Source organism: Carcharodon carcharias, chromosome 33, assembly GCF_017639515.1.
Source record: "Carcharodon carcharias isolate sCarCar2 chromosome 33, sCarCar2.pri, whole genome shotgun sequence".
Classification (NCBI taxonomy): Eukaryota; Metazoa; Chordata; class Chondrichthyes; order Lamniformes; family Lamnidae; genus Carcharodon; species Carcharodon carcharias.
Window position 1 is genome coordinate 4,290,624 of NC_054499.1, and position 28,000 is coordinate 4,318,623.

The following is a 28,000-nucleotide window of genomic DNA, read 5'->3' on the forward strand; positions in this document are numbered from 1 at the left end:
GCATTCTGGCAAATGACTTTGACAGTCTGCTCGGGGAACCATCCCACAGGATCCACCCTCTCCTTTTCTCACAGGGCCTCTAAGATGTTACGTACCGACCACTGCCTGATGGACTTGTGGTCAAAGGTGTTTCTCTGCATAAATTTTTCCACGAGGGACAGGTGGTGCAGCACGGTCCAACTACTTGGGGTGTTCCACAGCAGCGTGGCCAGACCCATCCTTCACAACACCGGGGACAGGTAGAGCCTCAGCATGTAGTGACACTTGGAGTTTGCGCACCGAGGGTCTACGCACCGCTTGATGCAGCCACACGCAAAGGTGGCCATCAGTATGAGGGCGATGTTGGGCACGTTTTTTCCCCCTTTATCTAGAGGCTTGTACATCGCGTCCCTGCGGACACGATCCATTTTCAACCACCAGATAAAGCAAAAGATGGCTCGGGTGATCGCCACCACACAGGAGTGTGGAATGGGCCAGACCTGCGCCACGTACAGCAACAGTGAGAGTGCCTCACACCTGATGACCAGGTTCTTACCCGCAATGGAGAGGGAGCGTCGCTCCCACATGCTCAGTTTCCTTTTCACCATAGACTCTCGCTCCTTCCAGTTTCTAACGCATGCCCCGGTCCCTCTGAACCATATCCCCAGCACCTTCAGGCCGTCAGCCCTGACAGTGAAGGGGACAAAGGATCGGTCAGCGCAGTTCCCGAAGAACATGGCCTCGCTCTTCCCACGATTTACTTTGGCTCCCGAGGCCAGTTTGAACTGGTCACAGATGTGGTTCAGTCTGGGCACCGACAGCGGATCCGAGCAGAAGACGGTGACATCGTCCATGTACAGAGAGGCTTTGACCTGAGTGCCTCCACTGCCTGGGGTCGTCACTCCTCTTATGCCCGGATCCTTCCTGATGGACTCAGCAAAGGGTTCTATGCAACACACAAACAGGACAGGGGAGAGAGGGCAGCCCTGCCTGATTCCAGATTTAATTGGAAAGCTATCTGATTCCCACCCATTGATTGAGACTGTGCTACTGATGTTAGTGTAGAGCAGTTGGATCCAGTTGCAGATTCCATTCCATTTTGGAGAGCACATCCACCATGTAGGTGTGCGATATTCTGTCAAAGGCCTTCTCCTGATCCAGGCTGATGAGGCAGGTGTCCACACCCCTGTCCTGTACATAGGCAATCGTATCCCTGAGCAGCGTGAGGCTGTCAGAGATCTTCCTGCCCGGCACAGTGCAGGTCTGGTCAGGGTGGACCACCAACTCCAGAGCAGACCTGACCCGATTGGCAATGACCTTGGACAGAATCTTATAGTCCACATTCAACAGTGAGATGAGTCACCAATTTCTAATTTCCTCCCTTTCCCCCTTGTGCTTGTAGATGAGGGTGATGATGCCTTTCCTCATGGATTCTGACATGCTGCCGGCCAGGAGCATACTCTTGTACACTTCTAGCAGCTCTGGGCTGATCCAGTCCCACAGAGCAGAATACAACTCCGCCAGTAAGCTGTCTCTTCTGGGAGTTTTACTCTTTTCGAAGGACTCAAGGGCCTTAGTCAGTTTGTCAGGAGTTAGCGGTTTGTCCAGGCTCTCCCGTGTACTGTTGTCTAAGACCTCCGTGATAGAGGACAGGAAGGACTGGGAGGCCGTGTTGTCTGTGGGCTTCACCTTGTACAATCCGGCATAAAAGGATTTGCTGATCCTCAAGGTGTCGGACTGAGATGACTTTACTGAGCTGTCTTCTTCCTTCAGGCTGCTGATCACAGAGCTCTCTCTGTGTACCTTTTGGAAGAAGAAACGTGAGCACATCTCATCCTGCTCCACGGAGCGGACTCTGGACCGGAAGATGATCTTGGAGGCCTCTGAGGCAAAGAGCGAGGCTTGCTGGCTCTTCACCTCTTGGAGTTCCTCCTTGACATTGACCCCCATCGACTGCAGCCGGAACAGGTTCTGCATGTTTTTCTGGAGTCAGGACATTTCCCTCTGTTCTTTTCTAGCTTTCTTACTCCTACTTGAGTAAAGACTAGATGCTAGATCCTCTAGATAGACTAGATCCTCTAGGTGCTGCTGACTGTCTGTCACAGGGTCCTCCTTTTGCTCTCTCCTCTAGGTGCTGCTGACTGCCAATCCCAGGGTCCTCCTCTCACTCTCTCCTCTAGGTGCTGCTGACTGCCAATCCCAGGGTCCTCCTCTCGAACTCCACCATATTCCATTCCCCTTGCAAGAAACACCAACATTCCACTTGCCTTTTCCTAATCACTTGCTGTACCTGCACAGGAACTTTTTGTGATTCATGTACCAGGACACCCAGATCCCTCTGTAGCTCAGAATTCTGTAGTGTCTCCATTCAAATAGTTTACTGCTTTTCTAATCTTCCTGCCAAAATGGGCAAGTTCACATTTTCTCACATTATCCTCCATCTGCCAAGTTTTTGCCCACTCACTTCCTCCTCCTTTGCTTCCGATACCCTAAGAGGGCATTGGCGACCATTGGAGTGCTCCATTATTACGCTCGGCAAAGCAATGCAACAGTCTGCCATTCCCTTCTGCAATAGGGGAACTCTACAAATAGAGTTAAAGAGCACAAAATCAAGGAAGTTAATGTTAAACCTTTATAAATCACTGGCTCGGCCCCAGTTGGAGCATTGGCTCCAGTTCTGGGAGGTGCCCCTTTGGAAAAGATGTCGAGGCCTTGCAGAGGGTGCGGAGGAGATATGCTAGAATGTTCCCAGGGCTGAGGGAGTTCAGTTCATGTGGAGAGAGATCGGAGAAGCCAGGATTGTTCTCCTCAGAGCAGAGAAGGTTAAGGGGGAAGGTTGAATTGAGGCGTTCAAAATCCTGAGGGGTTTGAATAGAGTAAATAAGGAGAAACATAATCAAAAATAGCTGGAAAAACTCAGCGGGTCTGACAGCATCTGCGGAGAGGGACACAGTTAACGTTTCGAGTCTGTATGATTCATCAGAACTGAGGAAGTAGAGAAATGAGGTGAAATATAAGCTGTTTGAGGGGAAGGTGGGACAAGTAGAGCTGGATAGAGGGCCAGTGATAGGTGGAGGCAAAGAAGAGATTGCCAAAGATGTCATAGACAAAAGGACAAAGGGGCGTTGATGGTGGTGATATTAGGTAAGGAATGTGCTAATGGTGACATTAAGGGTAGAAAGCAGGAGGAGCAAGTGACCGATAGCCCTGGTGGGGGTGGGGTGAAGGTACAGATAGACCTAGTGGGGGTGGGGGTGGGGTGAAGGTACAGATAGCCTTAGTGGGGGTGGGGTGGGGTGAAGGTACAGATAGCCCTAGTGGGGGTGGGGTGGGGTGAAGGTACAGATAGCCCTAGTGGGGGTGAGGTGGGGTGAAGGTACAGATAGCCCTAGTGGGGGTGGGGTGGGGTGAAGGTACAGATAGCCCTAGTGGGGGTGGGGTGGGGTGAAGGTACAGATAGCCCTAGTGGGGGTGGGGTGAAGGTACAGATAGCCCTAGTGGGGGTGGGGTGGGGTGAAGGTACAGATAGCCCTAGTGGGGGTGGGGTGAAGGTACAGATAGCCCTAGTGGGGGTGGGGTGGGGTGAAGGTACAGATAGCCCTAGTGGGGTGGGGTGGGGGGAAGGTACAGATAGCCCTATTGGGGTGGGGTGGGGGGAAGGTACAGATAGCCCTAGTGGGGGTGGGGTGAAGGTACAGATAGCCCTAGTGGGGGTGGGGTGGGGTGAAGGTACAGATAGCCCTAGTGGGGGTGGGGTGGGGTGAAGGTACAGATAGCCCTAGTGGGGGTGGGGTGGGGTGAAGGTACAGATAGCCCTAGTGGGGGTGGGGTGGGGTGAAGGTACAGATAGCCCTAGTGGGTGGGTGGGAAAGAGCAGAGGAGGGAGAGTGGGATCAATTGGATATCTCTTTCAAAGAGCCAGCACAGGCGCAATGGGCCGAATGGTTACCCACCCTCCCCCTCCCTAGTGCTGTACAGCCTGTTAACTGAATGGTTTTTCAGCCCAGAGGTTGTTGGATGGTGACTCAAAAGACTGTTGCTGAACTTGAGAAATGTGGTGGTCGACTTGGCGTCACTTTGCCTGTCAAACTCGGTCTGCCATTGGCTGTTCAAACTGAGTTCAGTTTCATTTCCTGAAATCAGCATCAGGAGGAGCACAGTCGAGAAACCGAGGGTGTGGGGAGGAGAGAGAGAGAGAAAAGAAATATAACTTTTAGACTGCGCAGCTCCCTCACTTCACACAGACTGGAAAAGAGCTCAGGAACAGACTGCGGGACAATGCCCCTAGCAATCTTACTCTGCCTTTTCCTTTTTACTATCCCTGCTGGTGAGTTAAAATAAGTTTTAGTTCCTTTTTTATATATATATATATAAATCAGAGCTTTTTAAATCTGGTAATTTTATCTACAGTTTTATCTATTCGAAAGAGGAGATTTCACAGGGCAGATACAGTGCAAAATTGGAGGGGGCGGGGTGAAAAATAGTTTAAGCTTTACTGTAGTAACATTGAACATGTTGTGACTGCTCACAGTGCAGGGGTGGGGACAGGATTTAATTGTTCAAATGTTGGGTGTCCTCGCTGACCACTCACTGGCCGGAGACTTTAAAATAAAGACTTTCGCTGGAACAAGCTTCCAGTCTTGTTAAGTTGAAGTAGATTCATTTCTTGGCCGGTTTTAACAAGCTGGAAAACTTTTGTTGATCCGCACTCAAGTTATTTGCAAAAGTGAAAGCGTCCCCCTTCCCTTCCCCTGCACAATTTAGTAGCCAGCCGAGATTCAGCACGGGAAGGAGACCGTTCGTCCCGTCGTGCCCGTCCTGGCTCTTTGAAAGAGCTGAAAGTCCAATTAGTTCCCCCCCACCTTTCAGGTATTTATCCAATTCCCTTTTGAAAGTTCCTATTGAATCTGCTTCCCCCACCCTTTCAGGCAGCGCCTTCCAGATCACAGCAACTCGCTGTGTGGAAAATAAAACCACCTCCTCATCTCCCCCTCTGGACCTTTTCCCAATTCTCTTCAATCTGTGTCTCTCTCTCTCTGGCTACCCACCCTCCTGCCACTGGAAACAGTTTCTCCTGATTTTATTCTCTATCCAAACCCCATGTTTCAGACAAACAATGTTCCAGATGAAAATTTCGAAGGAAATAAACTTGCATTTCTATAGCGCTTTCCACATCCACTGGGCCTCTCAAAGCACTTCACAGCCGAAGAATACCCCTTTGCAGTCACTGTTGTAGTGTGGGAAGAGCGGCAGCTGATTTGTGCACAGCAAGCTCCCACAAACAGCAGTGTGCCATTGACCAGATAATCTGTTTCTTTGTGTGATGTTAATTGAGGTATAAATATGGGCCAGGATGCTTGGGAGAAACCCCCTTGCTCTTTGTCGAAATAGTGCTATGGGATCTTTTACATCCACCCAAGTAGGCAGGTGGGGCCATGGTTTATTTTCTCATCTGAAAGACAGCACCACCGACAGTGCGGCACTCCCTCAATACTGACTCTCCAACAGTGCGGCACTCCCTCAGTACTCACCCTCCGACAGTGCGGCGCTCCCTCAGTACTCACCCTCCGACAGTGCGGCACTCCCTCAGTACTGACCCTCCGACAGTGCGGCACTCCCTCAGTACTGACCCTCCGACAGTGCGGCACTCCCTCAGTACTCACCCTCCGACAGTGCGGCACTCCCTCAGTACTCACCCTCCGACAGTGCGGCGCTCCCTCAGTACTCACCCTCCGACAGTGCGGCGCTCCCTCAGTACTCACCCTCCGACAGTGCAGCACTCCCTCAGTACTCACCCTCCGACAGTGCGGCACTCCCTCAGTACTCACCCTCCGACAGTGCGGCACTCCCTCAGTACTCACCCTCCGACAGTGCGGCACTCCCTCAGTACTCACCCTCCGACAGTGCGGCACTCCCTCAGTACTGACCCTCCGACAGTGCGGCACTCCCTCAGTACTGACCCTCCGACAGTGCGGCACTCCCTCAGTACTCCACTGGTGTGTCAATCTTGGTTTTTGAGCTGAGCAGGATTTGAATCAAGAACCTTGTGATTCAGAGGTGAGACTGCTACCAATTGAGCCCCAGCCGACATTAAGAGAAACAATTGCAGGGCTATGGGGAAGGAGTGGGGACTAACTGGATGGCTCTTTCAAAGAGCAGTACAGACACAATGGACCGAGTGACCTCCTGTACTGTAATTCTGTGATTCAGTGTAAGTGATTATAGTTGGATTTCACTGATTGTCGGAGCTCGCACACATCTCGGACTATGATATTATTTATGAGGTATTCTATTAAATAATATGGATTATTCATGCGTTTGTCATCATCTTTTTCTCTTGTCTATTACTTTCCTTATTACCAGTTCCTCATCAGTTTGTAGTTCCTCATTGTTCTTGCATATTCAATTCAAATTTCTCACCTTCCTTCTTGTCCTCATCAGACCTTTGAAAAATTGTCACTACTTCTCTGTGGCTTTTGTAGTGATATTGTTCTAATTCTTTCTCACCTACACTCTCTGCTCCCTCACACACTCCCTCTTTAATGCTGCTTTGTTACTCCTTCTCTCTGCTCCCTCACACCCTCCCTCTCTAATGCTGCTTTGTTACTCCTTCTCTCTGCTCCCTCACACCCTCCCTCTCTAATGCTGCTTTGTTACTCCTTCTCTCTGCTCCCTCACACCCTCCCTCTCTAATGCTGCTTTGTTACTCCTTCTCTCTGCTCCCTCACACACTCCGTCTCTAATGCTGCTTTGTTACTCCTTCTCTCTGCTCTCTCACACACTCCCTCTCTAATGCTGCTTTGTTACTCCTTCTCTCTGCTCCCTCACACCCTCCCTCTCTAATGCTGCTTTGTTACTCCTTCTCTCTGCTCCCTCACACACTCCGTCTCTAATGCTGCTTTGTTACTCCTTCTCTCTGCTCTCTCACACACTCCCTCTCTAATGCTGCTTTGTTACTCCTTCTCTCTGCTCCCTCACACCCTCCCTCTCTAATGCTGCTTTGTTACTCCTTCTCTCTGCTCTCTCACACACTCCCTCTCTAATGCTGCTTTGTTACTCCTTCTCTCTGCTCCCTCACTCTCTCCCGCATTCTCTGCTGCTGCTCGCTTAAGGTCCCCCTGTCTCTCAGCTCGCTCGCTCTGCTGCATCGTTTACTCTCTCTCTCTCTCTCTCTCTCTCTCTCTCTCTGACTCTGCTCTGTTGCACTCTCCTGTCTCTCAGCTCCCTCACTCTCACTCTGCTGCCTCGTTCACTTTCTCCCTCTCTGCTGCCACTCTTTCTCTAGTTCCTTCTCTGCTCCCTCATTAACTGTCTCTGTTCTCTCTGGCACTCGTGCTCCCTCTCTCTCTCTGGCCACTCTCCCTTGCTGCTCTCCTCTGTCCCTATCTCCCTTTCTCTCTCTCTCTCCCTGCTCCTTCTGTCCTCTCTGAATTCTGCTACTGCAAAAAATGACCCTAACAACAGTTTCAGAATTTGTAGAAGTAACTCGAAACTGATACACTGAAAGTATCATCTGTGATCACCCCTCTCTCTCTCTCTCCCTGTAGAATGCATTTAATCACCCAGTCACTGCCACTTCTCCTTTCTGACTTCCTGGTTAATCAGCCACTTTCCAGAAGTGATGATTTTCTGAGTGGAAACTGTTGGGAGCAGGAGGTGGGATATCGATCCCCAGGTGCTCTCAGGGTCAGGACCCCAAGACGTGTGGGTGGGGGCATAGCTGAGAACACACAGTCCAGCTTGCTATTCCCAGCCAGGGTTATTAACACCCCGAGCAGGGTGACCCCAAGGTAGACATGGAAAGGATGTTTCCTCTTGAGTCCAGAACCAGGGGGCACTGTTTTAAAATTAGGGGTCACCCTTTTAGGGCAGAGATGAGGAGACTTTTGTTCTCTCTCAGGGTAGTGCAACTTTGGAACTCTCTGCCTCAGAAGGAAGCGGTTACTGGATATCTTTTAAGGCAGAGCTAGATAGATTCTTGTTGGGCAAGGGAATCAAAGGTTATCGGGGTAAAATGGGATTGTGGGAATCGAAACACAAACAGATCAGCCATGATCTTATTGAATGGCGGAGCAGGCTCGAGGGGTTGAATGGCCTCCTCCAGTTCCTATTTCTTACGTTCTTATGTACAAACCCCTCTCTCCCACCCGGCCCACGGGTGTCTTGTGGTCAGTTAATTCCACGTTGGCCGATTGATAGCATTTCTGGAAAGTTACATTCCCCCCCCCAACTTATCCCAGAGAGTTGTGAGGCTGTGGGATTCACTTGTGGTGTTGATGGTTGAGGCAGAAACAGTGAACGTTCAAGTTTAGGCTGGACAGGGGTGAACGATAAAGAAAAGCAGGGCAGGTAAATGTGACTAGGACTATTTGTCCCAGCAGAGGGTAAACACCAAGAGCTGGCTGGGCCTGTTCCATTTTGTTGCCTGTCTGTATTCCTTAGGAAGAGTATGTTCCTGCTTATCAATCAGGCAGCACGTGATTGCTCTGTAACATGATCCACTGTGCAATATCCAAGGCAACCAGCGAACAAAGTTCAATCGATCAATTTCCAACTCCTCCATCCTGTGAATCTGATTAAAATAAACATCACAATTCTGAATGTGCGGCTGCAGATGTGCAGCTCGCTGTCAGATCTCTTCCCCACCCCCTCTTCCCTCCCCTCCCCCACCCCCTCTTCCCAACTCCAGTTTTGCCGCACCGGGACCAGAAGCTGGAACACTCTGCACTCCATAGGCTTGAGATAATCCCAAACAAACTCTGCTGCCCACCCCCCCCCCCACCCCCTCCGGTCCTAACCTGCACCAAGTCCCATTCCCCCATCAAATCCCTCTGCTCGCTGACCTGTATTGGCCCTCACCTCGCCCAGGTTAAACAACACCTCAATTTTTAAAAATTCTCATCCTTGTTTTCAAATCCCTCCAGGGTCTTACCCCTCCCTGTCACTGTAACCTCCTGCGGCCCCACCACCCTCTTTATGGGGATGTGGTGGGTACTGTCACTGGACCAGTATTTCAGAGACCCGGGGCAATGCTCTGGGGATAAAGGCAAAATTTAGGATTATATTCGCCGGAGTTTAGAAGAATGAGGGGTGGATTTCTTGGAAACCTATAAAATTCTAACAGGACCAGACAGATTAGATGCAGGAAGGATGTTCCTGATGGTGAGGGGAGTCCAGAACCAGGGGTCACAGTCTGAGGATATGGGGTAGACCATTTAGGACTGGGATGAGGAGAAATTTCTTCACCCAGAGAGTGGTGAGCCTGTGGAATTCGTTACCACAGAAAGTAGTTGAGACCAAAACATTGTATGTTTTCAAGAAGGGGTTAGACATAGCTCTTGGGGCGAAAGGGGTCAAAGGATATGGGGAGAAAGCGGGAGCAGGTTATTGAGTTGGATGATCAGCCATGATCATAATGAATGGTGAAGCAGGCTCGAAGGGCTGAATGGCCTACTCCTGCTCCTAGTTCCTAAAACCCTGCGGATGCTGGAAATCTGAAACAAAAAGAAAAAATGCTGGGGAAAAGCTCAGCAAGTCTGACAGCATCTGTGGAGAGAAAGACAGAGTTAACGTTTCGAATCCGTATGACTCTCCTTCAGAGCAAAGGGGAGCAGAAATGTGAAATTTATACTGGGGGTGGAGCGGGTGAAGCTGGATAGAAGGCCAGCGATAGGTGGAGGCAAAGGAGAGATTGCGAAAGCTGTCACAAACTAAAGGTGAAAGGGTTGTTAATAGTAGCGGTGCTGGCTAAAGCAGGTGACATTCAGAGTGGAAAGCAGAATGTGATAACGGCTGGACCAAGGTAAGACCTCTGGAAAGTGAGTGGAGGCCCTAGTGGGGGTGGGATGGGGGGAGGGAGGTGGGGGGGAAAAAGATTGTAAAAGCTGGGGATAAAACGATGAGTAAAAATGGAAATACGTTTAAAAAATAATAATAATGAAAATAAGTAGGAAAAGAAATAAATAAATAAAAATGAGTCAGAAAAAAGAGGGCGGGATGGAGGAGAGAGCTCATGATCTAAAGTTGTTGAACTCAATATTCAGTCCGGAAGGCTGTAAAGTGCCTAGTCGGAAGATGAGGTGTTGTTCCTCCAGTTTGCTTTGAGCTTCACTGGAACAATGCAGCAGGCCAAGGACAGACATGTGGGCAAGAGAGCAGGGTGGAGTGTTAAAATGGCAAGCGACAGGGAGGTTTGGGTCACGCTTTGTAATGTTCTGAGAGCCAGAGTGGATGGTGAAATTTGAATTCAACAAAAAAAATCTGAAACGAGAAGCCTGATGGTGAAACCAGGAAAGCATTGCCGATTGTCCTAAAAACCCATCTGAGGTCCTGTAGGGAAGGGAAATCTGCCCTCCTTACCCGGTCTGGCCCTACACGTGACTCCAGACCCCACAGCAATGTAATTGACTCTTAAATGCCCCCTGAACAAGGGCAATTAGGGCTGGGCAATAAATTGCTGGTCCAGCCACATCCCCTGTGAACAAATTTGAGCTGCTCCAATTCTGGCCTCTAACACAGCCTCGGTTCCCATCGCCCCACTATTGGCGGCCGGGCCTTCAGCTGCTTGGACCCTAGGCTCTGAAATTCTTTCCCTAAATCTCTCCACGTCTCTCTCCTCCTTTGTAAGACGACCTCTCTGACCAAGCTTTTGATCCCCTGTCCCTAATATCTCCCTACGTGCCACAATGTCAAGATTTTGTTTGATTACCTTCCTGTGACTTGTGAATTCTTAAACTGTTTTAAGGGGGCTTTACAAATACAACTGGTGATTCTCTCCATCTCTAACCCAGCGCTCTCAGGATAACCCAGGGATTATCCTCGCAAACTCCCTAGTTCATTCCAGAGCCAGTTCCTCCTGCACAATAATTTAAAACAATGAGTCCAGTGAGGGGTGTGAATTCTGTGGTAAGACTTCCTCTTGTAGTCACTCCAACCCACTTCCTGTAGAGATGTCAAAGACCAACTGCCCCCAGATATGAGACATCTTTACATTACAGATTAAAATCTTATTGAAAGATGTCTTCTGTTCATGCAGGTGAACAATGTTAATGCTGGGGAATTGCAACACTCCCAGGACAGGTACAGCACGGGGTTAGATACAGAGTAAAGCTCCCTCTACACTGTCCCCATCAAACACTCCCAGGACAGGTACAGCACGGGGTTAGATACAGAGTAAAGCTCCCTCTACACTGTCCCCATCAAACACTCCCAGGACAGGTACAGCACAGGGTTAGATACAGAGTAAAGCTCCCTCTACACTGTCCCCATCAAACACTCCCAGGACAGGTACAGCACGGGGTTAGATACAGAGTAAAGCTCCCTCTACACTGTCCCCATCAAACACTCCCAGGACAGGTACAGCACAGGGTGAGATACAGAGTAAATCTCCCTCTACACTGTCCCCATCAAACACTCCCAGGACAGGTACAGCATCGGGTTAGATACAGAGTAAAACTCCCTCTACACTGTCCCCATCAAACACTCCCAGGACAGGTACAGCACGGGGTTAGATACAGAGTAAAGCTCCCTCTACACTGTCCCCATCAAACACTCCCAGGACAGGTACAGCACGGGGTTAGATACAGAGTAAAGCCCCCTCTACACTGTCCCCATCAAACACTCCCAGGACAGGTACAGCACGGAGTTAGATACAGAGTAAATCTCCCTCTACACTGTCCCCATCAAACACTCCCAGGACAGGTACAGCACGGGGTTAGATACAGAGTAAATCTCCCTCTACACTGTCCCTATCAAACACTCCCAGGACAGGTACAGCACGGGGTTAGATACAGAGTAAATCTCCCTCTACACTGTCCCCATCAAACACTCCCAGGACAGGGACAGCACGGGCTTAGATACAGAGTAAATCTCCCTCTACACTGTCCCCATCAAACACTCCCAGGACAGGTACAGCACGGGGTTAGACACAGAGTAAAGCTCCCTCTACACTGTCCCCATCAAACACTCCCAGGGCAGACACAGCACGGGGTTAGATACAGAGTAAATCTCCCTCTACACTGTCCCCATCAAACACTCCCAGGACAGGTACAGCACGGGGTTAGATACAGAGTAAATCTCCTCTACACTGTCCCCATCAAACACTCCCAGGATAGGTACAGCACGGGGTTAGATACAGAGCAAAGCTCCCTCTACACTGTCCCCATCAAACACTCCCAGGACAGGTACAGCACGGGGTTAGATACAGACGACAGCTCCCTCTACACTGTCCCCATCAAACACTCCCAGGACAGGTACAGCACGGGGTTAGATACAGAGTAAATCTCCCTCTACACTGTCCCCATCAAACACTCCCAGGACAGGTACAGCACGGGGTTAGATAGTGAGTAAATCTCCCTCTACACTGTCCCCATCAAACACTCCCAGGACAGGTACAGCACGGTGTTAGATACAGAGTAAATCTCCCTCTACACTGTCCCCATCAAACACTCCCAGGACAGGTACAGCACGGGGTTAGATACAGAGTAAAGCTACCTCTACACTGTCCCCTTCAAACACTCCCAGGACAGGTACAGCACGGGGTTAGATACAGAGTGAAGCTCCCTCTACACTGTCCCCATCAAACACTCCCAGGACAGGTACAGCACGGGGTTAGATAGTGAGTAAATCTCCCTCTACACTGTCCCCATCAAACACTCCCAGGACAGGTACAGCACGGGGTTAGATACAGAGTAAATCTCCCTCTACACTGTCCCCATCAAACACTCCCAGGACAGGTACAGCACGGGGTTAGATACAGAGTAAATCTCCCTCTACACTGTCCCCATCAAACACTCCCAGGACAGGTACAGCACGGGGTTAGATACAGAGTAAAGCTCCCTCTACACTGTCCCCATCAAACACTCCCAGGACAGGTACAGCACGGGGTTAGATACAGAGTAAAGCTCCCTCTACACTGTCCCCATCAAACACTCCCAGGACAGGTACAGCATGGGTTAGATACAGAGTAAATCTCCCTCTACACTGTCCCCGTCAAACACTCCCAGGACAGGTACAGCATGGGTTAGATACAGAGTAAATCTACCTCTACACAGTCCCCAACAAACACTCCCAGGACAGGTACAGCACGGGGTTAGATACAGAGTAATGCTCCCTCTACACTGTCCCCATCAAACACTCCCAGGACAGGTACAGCACGGGGTTAGATACAGAGTAAATCTCCCTCTACACTGTCCCCATCAAACACTCCCAGGACAGGAACAGCACGGGGTTAGATACAGAGTAAAGCTCCCTCTACACTGTCCCCATCAAACACTCCCAGGACAGGTACAGCACGGGGTTAGATAGTGAGTAAAGCTCCCTCTACACTGTCCCCATCAAACACTCCCAGGACAGGTACAGCACGGGGTTAGATACAGAGTAAATCTCCCTCTACACTGTCCCCATCAAACACTCCCAGGACAGGTACAGCACGGGGTTAGATAGTGAGTAAAGCTCCCTCTACACTGTCCCCATCAAACACTCCCAGGACAGGTACAGCACGGGGTTAGATACAGAGTAAATCTCCCTCTACACTGTCCCCATCAAACACTCCCAGGACAGGTACAGCACGGGGTTAGATACAGAGTAAATCTCCCTCTACACTGTCCCCATCAAACACTCCCAGGACAGGTACAGCACGGGGTTAGATACAGAGTAAATCTCCCTCTACACTGTCCCCATCAAACACTCCCAGGACAGGTACAGCACGGGGTTAGATACAGAGTAAATCTCCCTCTACACTGTCCCCATCAAACACTCCCAGGACAGGTACAGCACAGGGTTAGATACAGAGTAAAGCTCCCTCTACACTGTCCCCATCAAACACTCCATCTTCCTTTGTGCTGGGTATGACTAACCAATGGAGAGTTTTCCCCCTGATTCCCATTGACCCCAGTTTTGCTGGGGCTCCTTGATGCTACACTCGGTCAAATGCTGCCTTGATGTCAAGGGCAGCCACTCTCACCTCACCTCGGGAGTTAAGCTCTTTTGTCCTTGTTTGAACCAAGGCTGTAATGAGGTCAGGAGCTGAGTGACCCTGGCGGAACTCAAACTGGGCCTCAAGTGAGCAGGTTATTGCTAAGCAAGTGCTGCTTGATAGCACTGTTGATGACCCCTCTCATTACTTTACTGATGATTGAGAGTAGACTGATGGGGCAGTAATTGTCCGGGTGTGAGTACAGGACATACCTGGGCAATTTTCCACATAGCTGGGTAGATGCCAGTGTTGTAGCTGTACTGGAACAGCTTGGCTAGGGGCATGGCAAGTTCTGGAGCACAAGTCTTCAGTACTATTGCCAGAATATTGTCAGGGCCCATAGCCTTTGCAGTATCCAGTGCCTTCTTGATATCACGTGGAGTGAATCGAATTGGCTGAAGACTGGCATCTGTGATGCTGGGGACCTCTGGGGGAGGCCAAGATGGTTCATCCATTTGGCACTTCTGGCTGAAGATTGTTGCGAATGCTTCAGCCTTATCTTTTGCACTGATGTACTGGGCTCCTCCATCATTGAGGATGGGGATATTTGTGGAGCCTCCTCCTCTAGTGAGTTGTTTAATTGTCCATCACCATTCACGACTGGATGTGGCAGGACTGCAGAGTTTAGGTTGATGCGCTAACTCTGCAGCTAATGATAGTGAGGATTGTTACTGAGCGTGGTCCCTGTTGTGAGGAATGTTCTGTGGCTCAGGCAGATTGGACTCTCATTTACCCACTTTGGTCCTTGTGTTAAGTGTTCGGCCAGGAATCAGAGATACTTCAGTAGTTTCCAGTACGAGATATTCATACTTGTCCTTTCTCTCTACAGCAAATGGAGATGTAAAGTGTGAAGGACAGAATTGTCATCCTAGACCGACACAAGCCACTCTGCAACCTCCGACTGTCATATCTCCCCAAAGACCAGTCACTCTGCTGCCCCCGAGTACCCCTGGCACCCCTCATACCACCCCGGCCAATCACACATCACCCACCCCGGCCAATCACACGACACACGTACCGGCCAATCACACGACACACGTACCGGCCAATCACACGACACACGTACCGGCCAATCACACGACACACGTACCGGCCAATCACACGACACACGTACCGGCCAATCACACGACACACGTACCGGCCAATCACACGACACACGTACCGGCCAATCACACGACACCCACCCCAACCAATCACACGACAGCCACCCCGACCAATCACACGACGGCCGCCCCGACCAATCACACGACGGCCGCCCCAGCCAATCACACGACGGCCGCCCCAGCCAATCATACGACGGCCGCCCCAGCCAATCACACGACACATTCAGTGTTGCCCACCTCTGTGCATCCAACCACTCCGCCTGTGCTGGAATCAGGAAGCTACAACGTAACGGGGAACAAGAACGTCTGTGCGATGGCACATCTGAAGTTACAGGTCCGGGTCCAATATCAAACGGCAAAGAAGGAGGTGGTGAGCGAAGATTTTTATCTTTTGCTACATGTCAATGCCAGGAACAGCCCTGAGTCAGCACCAAACACTCCCAGGACAGATACAGCACGGGGTTAGATACAGAGTAAATCTCCCTCTACACTGTCCCCATCAAACACTCCCAGGACAGGTACAGCACGAGGTTAGATACAGAGTAAATCTCCCTCTACACTGTCCCCATCAAACACTCCCAGGACAGGTACAGCACCGGGTTAGATACAGAGTAAAGCACCCTCTACACCGTCCCCATCAAACACTCCCAGGACAGGTACAGCACAGGGTTAGATACAGAGTAAATCTCCACTACACAGTCCCCATCAAACACTCCCAGGACAGGTACAGCACGAGGTTAGATACAGAGTAAATCTCCCTCTACACAGTCCCCATCAAACAGTCCCAGGACAGGTACAACACGGGGTTAGATACAGAGTAAATCTCCCTCTACACTGTCCCCATCAAACACTCCCAGGACAGGTACAGCACAGGGTTAGATACAGAGTAAATCTCCCTCTACACAGTCCCCATCAAACACTCCCAGGACAGGTACAGCACGAGGTTAGATACAGAGTAAATCTCCTCTACACAGTCCCCATCAAACACTCCCAGGACAGGTACAGCATGGGGTTAGATACAGAGTAAAGCTCCCTCTGCACTGTCCCCATCAAACAGTCCCAGGACAGGTACAGCACGAGGTTAGATACAGAGTAAAGCTCCCTCTGCACTGTCCCCATCAAACACTCCCAGGACAGGTACAGCACGGGGTTAGATAGTGAGTAAAGCTCCCTCTACACAGTCCCCATCAAACACTCCCAGGACAGGTACAGCACCGGGTTAGATACAGAGTAAATCTCCTCTACACAGTCCCCATCAAACACTCCCAGGACAGGTACAGCACGGGGTTAGATACAGAGTAAATCTCCTCTACACTGTCCCCATCAAACACTCCCAGGACAGGTACAGCACGGGGTTAGATACAGAGTAAATCTCCCTCTACATTGTCCCCATCAAACACTCCCAGGACAGGTACAGCACGGGTTTAGATACATAGTAAATCTCCCTCTACACTGTCCCCATCAAACACTCCCAGGACAGGTACAGCACGGGGTTAGATACAGAGTAAATCTTCCTCTACACTGTCCCCATCAAACACTCCCAGGACAGGTACAGCACCGGGTTAGATACAGAGTAAATCTCCCTCTACACTGTCCTCATCAAACACTCCCAGGACAGGTACAGCACGGGGTTAGATACAGAGTAAATCTCCCTCTACACTGTCCCCATCAAACACTCCCAGGACAGGTACAGCACGGGGTTAGATAGTGAGTAAAGCTTCCCCTACACAGTCCCCATCAAACACTCCCAGGATAGGTACAGCAAGGTGTTAGATAGTGAGTAAAGTTCCCTCTACATAGTCCCCATCAAACACTCCCAGGATAGGTACAGCACGGGGTTAGATAGTGAGTGAAGCTCCCTCTACACAGACCAAATCAAACACTCCCAGGACAGGTACAGCACGGGGTTAGATACAGAGTAAATCTCCCTCTACACTGTCCTCATCAAACACTCCCAGGATAGGTACAGCACGGGGTTCGATACAGAGTAAATCTCCCTCTACACTGTCCACATCAAACACTCCCAGGACAGGTACAGCACGGGGTTAGATACAGAGTAAATCTCCCTCTACACTGTCCCCATCAAACACTCCCAGGACAGGTACAGCACGGGGTTAGATAGTGAGTAAAGCTTCCCCTACACAGTCCCCATCAAACACTCCCAGGATAGGTACAGCAAGGTGTTAGATAGTGAGTAAAGTTCCCTCTACATAGTCCCCATCAAACACTCCCAGGATAGGTACAGCACGGGGTTAGATAGTGAGTGAAGCTCCCTCTACACAGACCAAATCAAACACTCCCAGGACAGGTACAGCACGGGGTTAGATACAGAGTAAATCTCCCTCTACACTGTCCCCATCAAACACTCCCAGGATAGGTGCAGCACGGGGTGAGATAGTGAGTAAAGGTCCCTCTACACAGTCCCCATCAAATACTCGCAGGATAGATACAGAACGGGGTTAGATAGTGAGTGAGGCTCCCTCTACACAGTCCCCATCAAACACTCCCAGGACAGGTACAGCACGGGGTTAGATACAGAGTAAATCTCCCTCTACACTGTCCCCATCAAACACTCCCAGGAGAGGTACAGCACGGGGTTAGATACAGAGTAAATCTCCCTCTACACTGTACCCATCAAACACTCCCAGGACAGGTACAGCACGGGGTTAGATACAGAGTAAATCTCCCTCTACACTGTCCCTATCAAACACTCCCAGGACAGGTACAGCACGGGGTTAGATACAGAGTAAAGCTCCCTCTACACTGTCCCTATCAAACACTCCCAGGACAGGTACAGCACGGGGTTAGATACAGAGTAAATCTCCCTCTACACTGTCCCCATCAAACACTCCCAGGACAGGTACAGCACGGGGTTAGATAGTGAGTAAATCTCCTCTACACAGTCCCCATCAAACACTCCCAGGACAGGTACAGCACGGGGTTAGATACAGAGCAAATCTCCCTCTACACTGTACCCATCAAACACTCCCAGGACAGGTACAGCACGGGGTTAGATACCGGGTAAAGCTCCCTCCGATATCTCCCCCATGTGGATCCACACTGGCTCAATCCCAACGCCAATTCATGTGTTTCTCTCTCTCGGGGAGGAAATTTGATCTGTTTTATTTGAAGCCCCCCCCACCTCCATCTCTCCAAATGCCTCCTCCTGTTTTCCTGTCCTGAGAGGGCTCAGTTGATGAAACGACAGCTACAAAAAGGCACAGATATTTGCAACAAATTTCACTTGGCTTCTATCTTTATTTGCAGCGCTGGGGTTTGTTCTTTATCGAGCCAAAAAGGACAAGCTCTTCAGGAAGCTGTGGCCCTGACTTCATTAACATGACCCTGACATTCCCTGAGGGATTCCTGATGTTCGGATTTAAGAAGGTGAGTATTTTAAAATCTAAACATCTAGGATTTCCTAAACAACCCTCCCTAACCCAGGGCTCACTGGACAGTGACCGGGAGCAGGAGCCCTCCCTAACCCAGGGCTCACTGGACAGTGACCGGGAGCAGGAGCCCTCCCTAACCCAGGGCTCACTGGACAGTGACCGGGAGCAGGAACCCTCCCTAACCCAGGGATCAGTGGACAGTGACGGGGAGCAGGAGCCCTCCCTAACCCAGGGCTCACTGGACAGTGACCGGGAGCAGGAACCCTCCCTAACCCAGGGCTCACTGGACAGTGACCGGGAGCAGGAACCCTCCCTAACCCAGGACTCACTGGACAGTGACCGGGAGCAGGAACCCTCCTTAACCCAGGGCTCACTGGACAGTGACCGGGAGCAGGAGCCCTCCCTAACCCAGGGCTCACTGGACAGTGACCGGGAGCAGGAGCCCTCCCTAACCCAGGGCTCACTGGACAGTGACCGGGAGCAGGAGCCCTCCCTAACCCAGGGCTCACTGGACAGTGACCGGGAGCAGGAACCCTCCCTAACCCAGGACTCACTGGACAGTGACCGGGAGCAGGAACCCTCCCTAACCCAGGGCTCACTGGACAGTGACCGGGAGCAGGAGCCCTCCCTAACCCAGGGCTCACTGGACAGTGACCAGGAGCAGGAACCCTCCCTAACCCAGGACTCACTGGACAGTGACCGGGAGCAGGAGCCCTCCCTAACCCAGGGCTCACTGGACAGTGACCAGGAGCAGGAACCCTCCCTAACCCAGGACTCACTGGACAGTGACCGGGAGCAGGAGCCCTCCCTAACCCAGGGGTCACTGGACAGTGACCGGGAGCAGGAACCCTCCCTAACCCAGGGCTCACTGGACAGTGACCGGGAGCAGGAACCCTCCCTAACCCAGGGCTCACTGGACAGTGACCGGTAGCAGGAGCCCTCCCTAACCCAGGGTCTGTGCCTTGACAAGTTGGTCAATGACTGTTTTTAATAGATTAAATGGACACAGGTGTCACCAGCTGCCAGGGCAACCCAAAGGGTCACAGGGTAAAGTTCACAGGTAAGTTTGCATTTCATTTCTGTTAAACGTCTTGACTCTCTCTCTCCCTCTCTCAGAACAGCACAAAACAAACCTTCTACCTCAAGGAACTTCAAAGTGAACTGAGATACAAGTTCCCTGGCACCGCAGGTGAGTTATAGGCACGGCCGGCAATGGCGCAGCATTTAAAATCAGGGACGTTCAAGAGGCCGGAATTGGAGGAGCGCAGAGATCTCAGAGAGTTGTAGGGCCTGGAGGAGGTTACAGAGATAGGGAGGGTTGTAGGGGCTGGAGGAGGCTACAGAGATAGGGAGGGTTGTAGGGGGAAGGAGGAGGTTACAGAGATAGGGAGGGTTGTAGGGGCTGGAGGAGGTTACAGAGATAGGGAGGGTTGTAGGGGCTGGAGGAGGTTACAGAGATAGGGAGGGTTGTAGGGGCTGGAGGAGGTTACAGAGATAGAGAGGGTTGTAGGGGCTGGAGGAGGTTACAGAGATAGGGAGGGTTGTAGGGGCTGGAGGAGGTTACAGAGATAGGGAGGGTTGTAGGGGCTGGAGGAGGTGACAGATAGGGAGGGTTGGAGGGGCTGGAGGAGGTGACAGAGATAGGGAGGGTTGGAGGGGCTGCAGGAGGTGACAGAGATAGGGAGGGGTGTAGAGGTTGGAGGACGGTATAGAGATAGGGAGGGTTGAGAACATGGAGGGAAATAAGAAGTCAAAAACAAGGATGAGAGTTGAGGCATTGCCGGAAGTCAGTTGAGGTCAGCAGGCACAGGGGGTGAAGGATGAACGGGTGTCGATGTGAGTTAGGATATGGGGTGGCAGGGCTTTGGATGAGCTGCAGTTTAGAGGGTGGGAGGTGGGATACCAGCCAGGAGTGTGTCAGAGGAATCGAATGGTGTAGGTGAGGGTGTTCAGCAGCTGATGAGAGTGGAGCAGAGATGAGTTCAGCTGCCCCGGCATTGCGTGATATAACCAGCCCTGGGGCTGCTGATTTACACCGTCTCTCTTTACTGGACTGTTTAACGAACACATGGGTTATTGGGCTAATGTGTACAGGTTTTAACTGGGACATCTCAGTGAGCCTCCGCTACCTGTGCTGTCCTGGCTTTGTGTGCCCTCTAACCGAGTGGCTCAATCCATCGCTCCGGCCTTTATGGCAGGGGGTGTGGGGTATAAACATCGGGAAATCTTGCTACAATTATACAGGGCCTTGGTGAGACTGCAGCTGGAGTCCTGTGTACGGTATTGGTCTCCTTACTTATGGAGGGATATTCTTGGGTTAGAAGCAGAGAAGGTTCACTCGGCCGATTGCTGGGCTGAAGGGGTTTGCCTTACAAACAAAGGTTGAGAAGATTGGGGAAGAATGAGATGTGATCTTGTGGAAACATCTAAGATTCTGAGGGAGCTTCTGACAGGGTAGATGCTGAGAGGATGTTTCCCCTTGAGGGGGAGTCTAGAACCCGGGTAGTTGTGGGGGGCGGGGGGGTGGTGGGGGGAGGTAGGGGCAGGGAATGAGCCTAAGTATCTGAACGACAGAGAGTAGAATTTGTATTCTGTAGCGCCTTTCACATCCTCAGGACATTCCGAAACACACTCCAGCCAATGAGGTACTCTGTTTTCTCCCCCCTGAAGTGTAGTCACCGCTATAAAGCAGGAACGTGACTGTGGGACGTTATGTTGCGGGAGCTTTATAATTGCAGTGGTTGGGATCTTTCACCTCCATGAGGGTGGCCAGATGTCCAGTTTGGTCCCGGACGTTCCAGATTTCGCTACGTCGGGACCCGTCCTGAGACCAGACGGCCTTCCGTCCGACATTTGGAAGGCTTGTTGCCGTGGGCCGCTGCCTCACGAGTTCTCCAGGCCTAGCGGGGGGCAGGGCCTGTTCGTTTGGTGGGCACCCGCTGACCGACGGTTTGCTAATGTCCCCTGCTGTCCTTACCCGGTCTGGGCCCTGCGTGTGACTCCAGACCCACAGCGACGGGGTTGACTCTGAACTCCCCCCTCCGAAATGGCCCAGCGAGCTTCTCAGTTCAAGGGGCAATTAGGGATGGGCAACCAATGCGGGCTTGCCACCGACGCCCACCTCCCGTGAATGGATAAAAGAGTTTTTCAAAAAAAAAGGGCCAAAAGAATTGGGAGTGAGCTTCAGCCTTGTCCCAACCTATGCTGCCTGCCCTCAGCAAGTGAAACTCTGTGTAAAGGAGCCAGGGTTGTGACAGGACAGGACATGATGGGGGGCTAATCTGAGCGGGGACTCATTATCACACATCGCGCACCCCGCAGGAAAGAAATTACCTCTGCTTTTCAGGAGCACGACACCCTCGTATCTACCTGTTTGTTAAATCGTAGAGAACAGCAGTGGAGCTGGGTGGCACATCCTGACCAAGACCAAGTCCGTCACCAGGTCATCTCATCCTCTTCCCCTCTTCTCGAGTCCTTCGACTTTCTTCTGCCAAGACTCCCTTCACGTCCACCGCTTTGGTCACCTCTTTTGGGGAGAAAAAGAACCGATCAGATCCATCAGGCGTGACCTACCCTTTACAGATCTATACTGGATCTCTCTGATCCATAGGAGTAGGAAACTTGTGATGCTCGGTCACTCTATCTTGAATTCTAGACTCCAGTAACTTGCTGAAAAGAGACTAACTGACCTATAATCCCCTCTCATTTCGCTTCCCCCTCTCACCTTTCTTAATTGGTGGAGCGACAGGCAGAAATTTCCAGTGGAAAGATGCAGTTCCCGAATCAAAGAGAACTTTGTAAGATCAAAGTTAGTCTGTCCACTAACTCTGCAACAGAAGCCATCTGTCCTAGGAGATTTGACGCTCTTTAGTGTCATCATTTTCTACTTTGCTGTCCGTGTTAATTTAGTGAGGCCTTGTCTTTGATTTAATATTAGATTTTTTGGGATTACCGACATGCTGATCTCTAATAGCCCCCTAATACGAATACTGGTACGCACCGAATCCACCGTTTCCTTGTTCTCATGAACTGTGTCACCGAAATCAGTTGTTTTTTTTTGAGGGCCACATTGCTCTGAGTTGTGATTGTAAAGTTTAAATTTTGTTGATTTTTGATATCCCCACAAGTTTCTTACCGTGTATTGTGTCACTCACCCTCTGTGTTTTCTCCGTTCACCGGAATCTGTGCATTTTTTCTGCGTTCTTCTTGTTTACTTTTAACACTGCCTTTTGCTTCTTTAGCTGTCTGTCGCTCTCCTTTTTTTGGCAGGTAAAGCTCTTGCCCCCTGAGAGGGTATAAACTGGTTCTGTAGAACATTAAATACCCTTCTGAACACCTCCCACTAGCCGTCTGACGTTTTCCCCCGTGAACAAGGTTTGCTCTCTGACTCCTGACATCGAACCCAGCCTTGCCTAAATTTCAAACCTTAGTGGCTGTTTTGCACTTTTCTTTGCAAACGCCACATTGAGCTGAAAGATGATATGACTGCCGTTAGATAAACGTTCGGGCACTGTTAGACTGTTATATAAATCTGGTTCGTGTGGCGTTCCTCCCTTGTTGAGACCCTTGGGCATATCGTAAAGAAAAGGAGCTGGAGCACAGTGAGGACGTTCTCCCCCATTCTGTCATGAGCTAGTCTGCTTCTTATCTCAATCTGTATGAAACTTTAAACCCTGCCTCCCCCCGCCATTAAAACCACTTTACTTTTGCTACGTGCATGTTTAATCTCTGCATTTATACAATCTACCACCTCAGCAGGCCTACATATGACTCCCTATTTCTATACACTTTTCTATTTCTTAGTTCTACCCTTAAAGTCTCCATTGCCTGTTAATCTCTCATTATATCCTTGCTTATCGTTTGCAGTGAATTCATCCTTAATCAATATTGCCACTCAACCTCCCTACAATTTTCCCTATCTTTCCAGTAGGCGTATAACCTAATATATTGACTTCCCAGGCCTAACCATCTTGCAGCCATGTCTCAACAATGGCTACCATGTCCTACCCTTCCAGGTCTGCAATTCATTTTTCATTTATTCTTTGATAGGATATGAGTGTCGCTGGCAAGGCCAGCATTTGTTGCCCATCCCTAATTGCTCTTGAACTGAGCAGCTTGCTGGGCTGTTTCAGAGGGGCAGTTAAGGGGCAACCACATTGCTGTGGGTCTGGAGTCACGTGTAGGGCCAGACTGGGTAAGGACAGCAGATTTCCTTCCCTAAAGGGCATTAGTGACCCAGATGGGCTTTTACAACAATCGATGATAGTTTCATGGTTGCCATTAGTGAGACTTGCTTTATATTCCAGATTTATTAATTGAATTTAAATTCCACCGGTTGCCAAGGTAGGATTTGAACCCATGTTCCCAGAGCATTAGCTTGGGCCTCTGGATTGCATTATCACTGTCTCCCTGTAATTTGTCCTTAATATTCCATGCATTTGTATAAACAAAACTCAAAGCACAGTGTCCAACATTAGATGTGATTCTGCGATTGGACAACACTTGCTAAGTAATCCTCAGGTTGCTAAGAATTAGGCCGAGAACCGATTTACAATTGTCAGTTGGGCTTGCAGTGTGGCAAGTTTGTGCGTAGTGGAAGCTACAAATGTTAATACACAGGGCCCTGTTCTTTGCACATGGAACATTTCCACATATTGTGCCCCTGTTTCAGCTCAACCAAATAAGTGACAGCCATTCGCTGGTTCGTTCCTCAGGGCAATGTCTTGACCAGTCAGAGTCCTGGTTTAAAATTTCAAACAATGCTTGGCGGTTAACTGTCAGCCACCATTAATTGGTGCATTCTCCATGGCAATGCCTCCACCCATCAGAGTCCACTCGCCAACCAATCAGCACCCCCCCCCCAGCTCTCTCATACAGTATGAAGCTGTTGCTCCCCCTGACGTTGGTAATCTTGCGATTGTCCTGATGAGTGCAAGACGGAAAACTTCGACAAAATGTCTTTTTTCAGCGACGCTGAGGAATGTTTGTTTGGGATACGCACCCTGGTCCTTCAGCTTGAACATTTAATTCACACGTTTCCTATTGCTATCCTCTTGGTTTAATTAATTTACATTTTTTCCTTTGCCCATGACACTTAACTCACAATTTCTGACTCTTCCCTTCTATTATTGAATTATTTATATCATCTCCTATTTATTCAAGTTATTATTTATATTACCTTTTCCGTCTATGCCCTGCTTCAAGGTTAAGGTCCCTGTGACCCTATTTAACCTTTACCCTTGGACCCCGTTGAGGCTAGTTCAGGTGGGGCCTGTCTTCATGCTGGCACAATGTCACACCTTCCCCACACCACCCCTCCCTTAGGCAGGTTTCACCTCCCAAACCGGCTTATGCTTTTGTCCGTTTGCGTGTGGTTCTGGTAATAATCCAGAAGTTATATCCCTTGAGGACCAGCTCTTCAGTTTGGCTCCCAGTTGCTGGTACTATTCACCACGGGATCTCTTGCCTACTCCTGGGTGTCGATCGAAGAGGAACATGTTGTGTAAATGCTTCCTGCTGGTGTCGGTTTTCCCATCTGACTCAGTGCCTTACTCGAATATGACTCAGTTTAAAAGGTGGCACTTCCATGTCCTCCTAATGTCCGATGCAGACTCACTGCGCCTGGTAATCCCGAGCTAAGCCAGTCCCTGGGGAGTCCCTGTCTCCCCTCCCATCCGCTCCCCACCTCCTCCCAAACCCCTGCCCCTCCTCCTGCTCCCTACTGACCTCTTCCCCGGGGAGAGAGAGAGAGAGAGAGAGACTCGGACAAAATCACAACTTTGTCAGCGTCAGTCTGAAGAAATTGGCCAACAGAGTGAAGCCCTGTAAACATAGGGAAAGCGTCAACCATAACCTTGTTAAACAAGTCTCTGAACTGAGTCTCCAACAAAAAGTGCCCCACAGAAGGAGAGATTAGCATAAAGCTAGACCCAAAAGGAAGGCTCTAAGGAGAACAGAGAGGTTTACGGGGGGGGGGGGGGGGGGGGGGGGGGGGGGGGGGGGGGGGGGGGGGGGGGGGGCGGATTTCCAGCGCTTAGGGCTGCTTACCTTCCCTGGAATAGACCAGGCCAGAGTTAACAGTTGGGTTTCAGCAGCAGAATACTTGAGGTGGTGATGTTACGGCGATGGAAGTAGGCGCGTTTCATGATGGCGTGAAGGTGTGGTTGATGGCTCACCCGGCGCTCAGAATGTAACACTGACTGGTTCCGTCTCCGACAGTTACCAGGGAAAGGGACGGAGTCTGCAGCTGGGGGAGGGGAGGGAGTCTGAGGCGGGGACGGAATACAAAACGGCTTCAGCCTCCCCAGGAGGAGCTTTCTGCTCATGCTGTACCGTAGGTGAATAAGCAACCTGATGGTTCAGTGCTGGATAGCTAATCAGAGTGTTGGTTCCTTTGACAGCAACCTCTTTATACATCGGGAAGAACAGCAGCGTGATGATGCTGCAGACCCACATTGGATATTCCTACCGCTGTTCCAAACAATCGGTGATGGCTAAAAGCAACTTCTGGGTGGACCTGGTGGATGAGCAGGTTCAAGCCTTCAAATTCTTCAAAAATGGGCAGTTTGGTGCAGGTAAAAATGCGCAAAAGAGAGTGTTTGCATTTCCCTAGCGCCTTTGACCACCCCCCACCCCCACCCCGAAGCGACCACCCTGACGTATGTCACAGAATCTCACAGAGCAGAAGAGGCCCTTCGGCCCATCGAGACTGCACCGACACGTGAGAAACACCCGACCTACCTCCCTAATCCCATTTACCAGCACTTGGCCCCATAGCCTTGAATGTTGTGACGCGCCCAGTGTTTATCCAGGTATCTTTTAAAGGATGTGAGGCAACCCGCCTCCACCACCCTCCCAGGCAGCGCATTCCAGACCCTCACCACCCTCTGGGGTAAAAAAGCTTTTCCTCACCTTGAACTTATGCCCCCTCGCGACTGACCCTTCGACTTGAGGGGAACAGCTGCTCCCTATCCACCCTGTCCGTGCCCCTCATAATCTTGTACACCTCGATCAGGTCGCCCCTCAGTCTTCTCTGCTGCAACAAAAACAACCCAAGTCTATCCAACCTCTCTTCACGACTTAAATGTTTCATCCCAGGCAACATCCTGGTGAATAAAAGGCGTGGGAGGGAGTGGACGGAGGGGGTGAGGGCAGGGGTAGGGTTATTATTATTACTGAGTCTGTGTCTGATCTCTCTCTCTCTCTCTCTCTCTCTCTCTCACAGCCGAGGACTGCCCAGAGGACAAGAGGGTCCCTGTCGTGGCCATTGTTGTTGTTGTTATTCTGATTGTCCTCATCGTCGTCGTGCTCCTAGCATACCTGATCGGGAGGAGGAGGCATCCAGCCGGGTACCAGAGCATCTGATTTGGTCCCGTTCTGGACACCGAGCCCCTCACCCCCCCGGAGGAACGTGACAGTGGGAGCTGGGGAGAGGGGTGCATGGAGAGGCCAGGGTCAGGGTCAGGGTCAGGGTCAGGGTTAGGGTCAGGGTTAGGGTCAGGGTCAGGGTCAGGGTTAGGGTCAGGGTTAGGGTCAGGGTCAGGGTCAGGGTTAGGGTCAGGGTTAGGGTCAGGGTCAGGGTCAGGGTCAGGGTTAGGGTCAGGGTTAGGGTCAGGGTTAGGGTCAGGGTCAGGGTCAGGGTTAGGGTCAGGGTTAGGGTCAGGGTCAGGGTTAGGGTCAGGGTTAGGGTCAGGGTTAGGGTCAGGGTCAGGGTCAGGGTTAGGGTCAGGGTCAGGGTTAGGGTCAGGGTCAGGGTCAGGGTTAGGGTCAGGGTTAGGGTCAGGGTCAGGGTTAGGGTCAGGGTCAGGGTCAGGGTCAGGGTTGGGTCAGGGTCAGGGTTGGGAGGGAGGTGACTGGGGTCAGGGCTTCGGGGGGATGTTTATTGGGGTCAGGGGTGAATTGGAGGGATTTGGGGGGGGGGTGGGGTTTCTTTTAGTTTTTATTTGATAGAAATTTGATCAGAATTTAAAACCTGGATGATTAAATTTTAATGGTGTCAGTTTGGACTTTATCAGTTTGCTGCGTTCTGCATCAGGCACTGAAGAGATGGAGACTCCCCCTCCCCTTCCCCTCCCCCCTCGTCCTCTCCCCTCGTCCTCCCCCCCTCCCCTTCCCCTCCCCCCTCGTCCTCCCCCCCTCCCCCCCTCCCCCCTCTCCCCTTCCCCTCTCCCCCTCGCCCTCCCCCCCTCGCCCTCTCCCTCCCCCCTCCCCCTCCCCCCTCCCCCCCCCTCCCCCTCCCCCCCTCCCCCTCTCTCCCTTCCCCTCCCCCCCTCTCCCTTCCCCTCCCCCTCTCCCCCTCCCCTCCCCCTCCGCCCCTCTCCCCCTCGCCCTCCCCCCCCTCCCCCTCCCCCTCTCCCCTCCCCCCCTCGCCCTCTCTCCCTTCCCCTCCCCCCCTCTCCCTTCCCCTCCCCCTCTCTCCCTTCCCCTCCCCCTCTCTCCCTTCCCCTCCCCCTCCTCTCCCTCCCCCTCTCTCCCTCCCCCTCCCCCTCTCTCCCTCCCTCTCCCCCTCTCTCCCTCCCTCCCCTCCCTGTCCTTGTCCCTCCCCCTCCCCC

At 51.2% G+C, this 28,000-nt stretch overlaps 1 protein-coding gene across 1 annotated transcript; it reads left to right on the top strand.

The window, feature by feature from the left end:
• Positions 1–4,134: 4,134 nt before the first annotated feature.
• On the top strand, positions 4,135–26,945 carry LOC121272327 (macrosialin-like). Its single transcript, XM_041178944.1, has 6 exons — positions 4,135–4,306; positions 14,784–15,427; positions 18,325–18,444; positions 19,566–19,638; positions 25,850–26,023; positions 26,674–26,945. The coding sequence occupies exons 1-6, from the start codon at positions 4,258–4,260 to the stop codon at positions 26,811–26,813; spliced, it is 1,200 nt and encodes a 399-aa protein (XP_041034878.1). The 5' UTR covers positions 4,135–4,257; the 3' UTR covers positions 26,814–26,945.
• The last annotated feature ends 1,055 nt before the right edge of the window (positions 26,946–28,000 follow it).

Coding starts and splice junctions, on each gene's coding strand:
- LOC121272327 (XM_041178944.1), top strand. CDS start 4,258: ATGCCCCTAGCAATCTTACTCTGCCTTTTCCTTTTTACTATCCCTGCT. Junction 15,428..18,324: donor AAACGGCAAAGAAGGAGGTG/GTGAGCGAAGAT, acceptor CTTTATTTGCAG/CGCTGGGGTTTGTTCTTTAT. Junction 18,445..19,565: donor TGATGTTCGGATTTAAGAAG/GTGAGTATTTTA, acceptor TCCCTCTCTCAG/AACAGCACAAAACAAACCTT.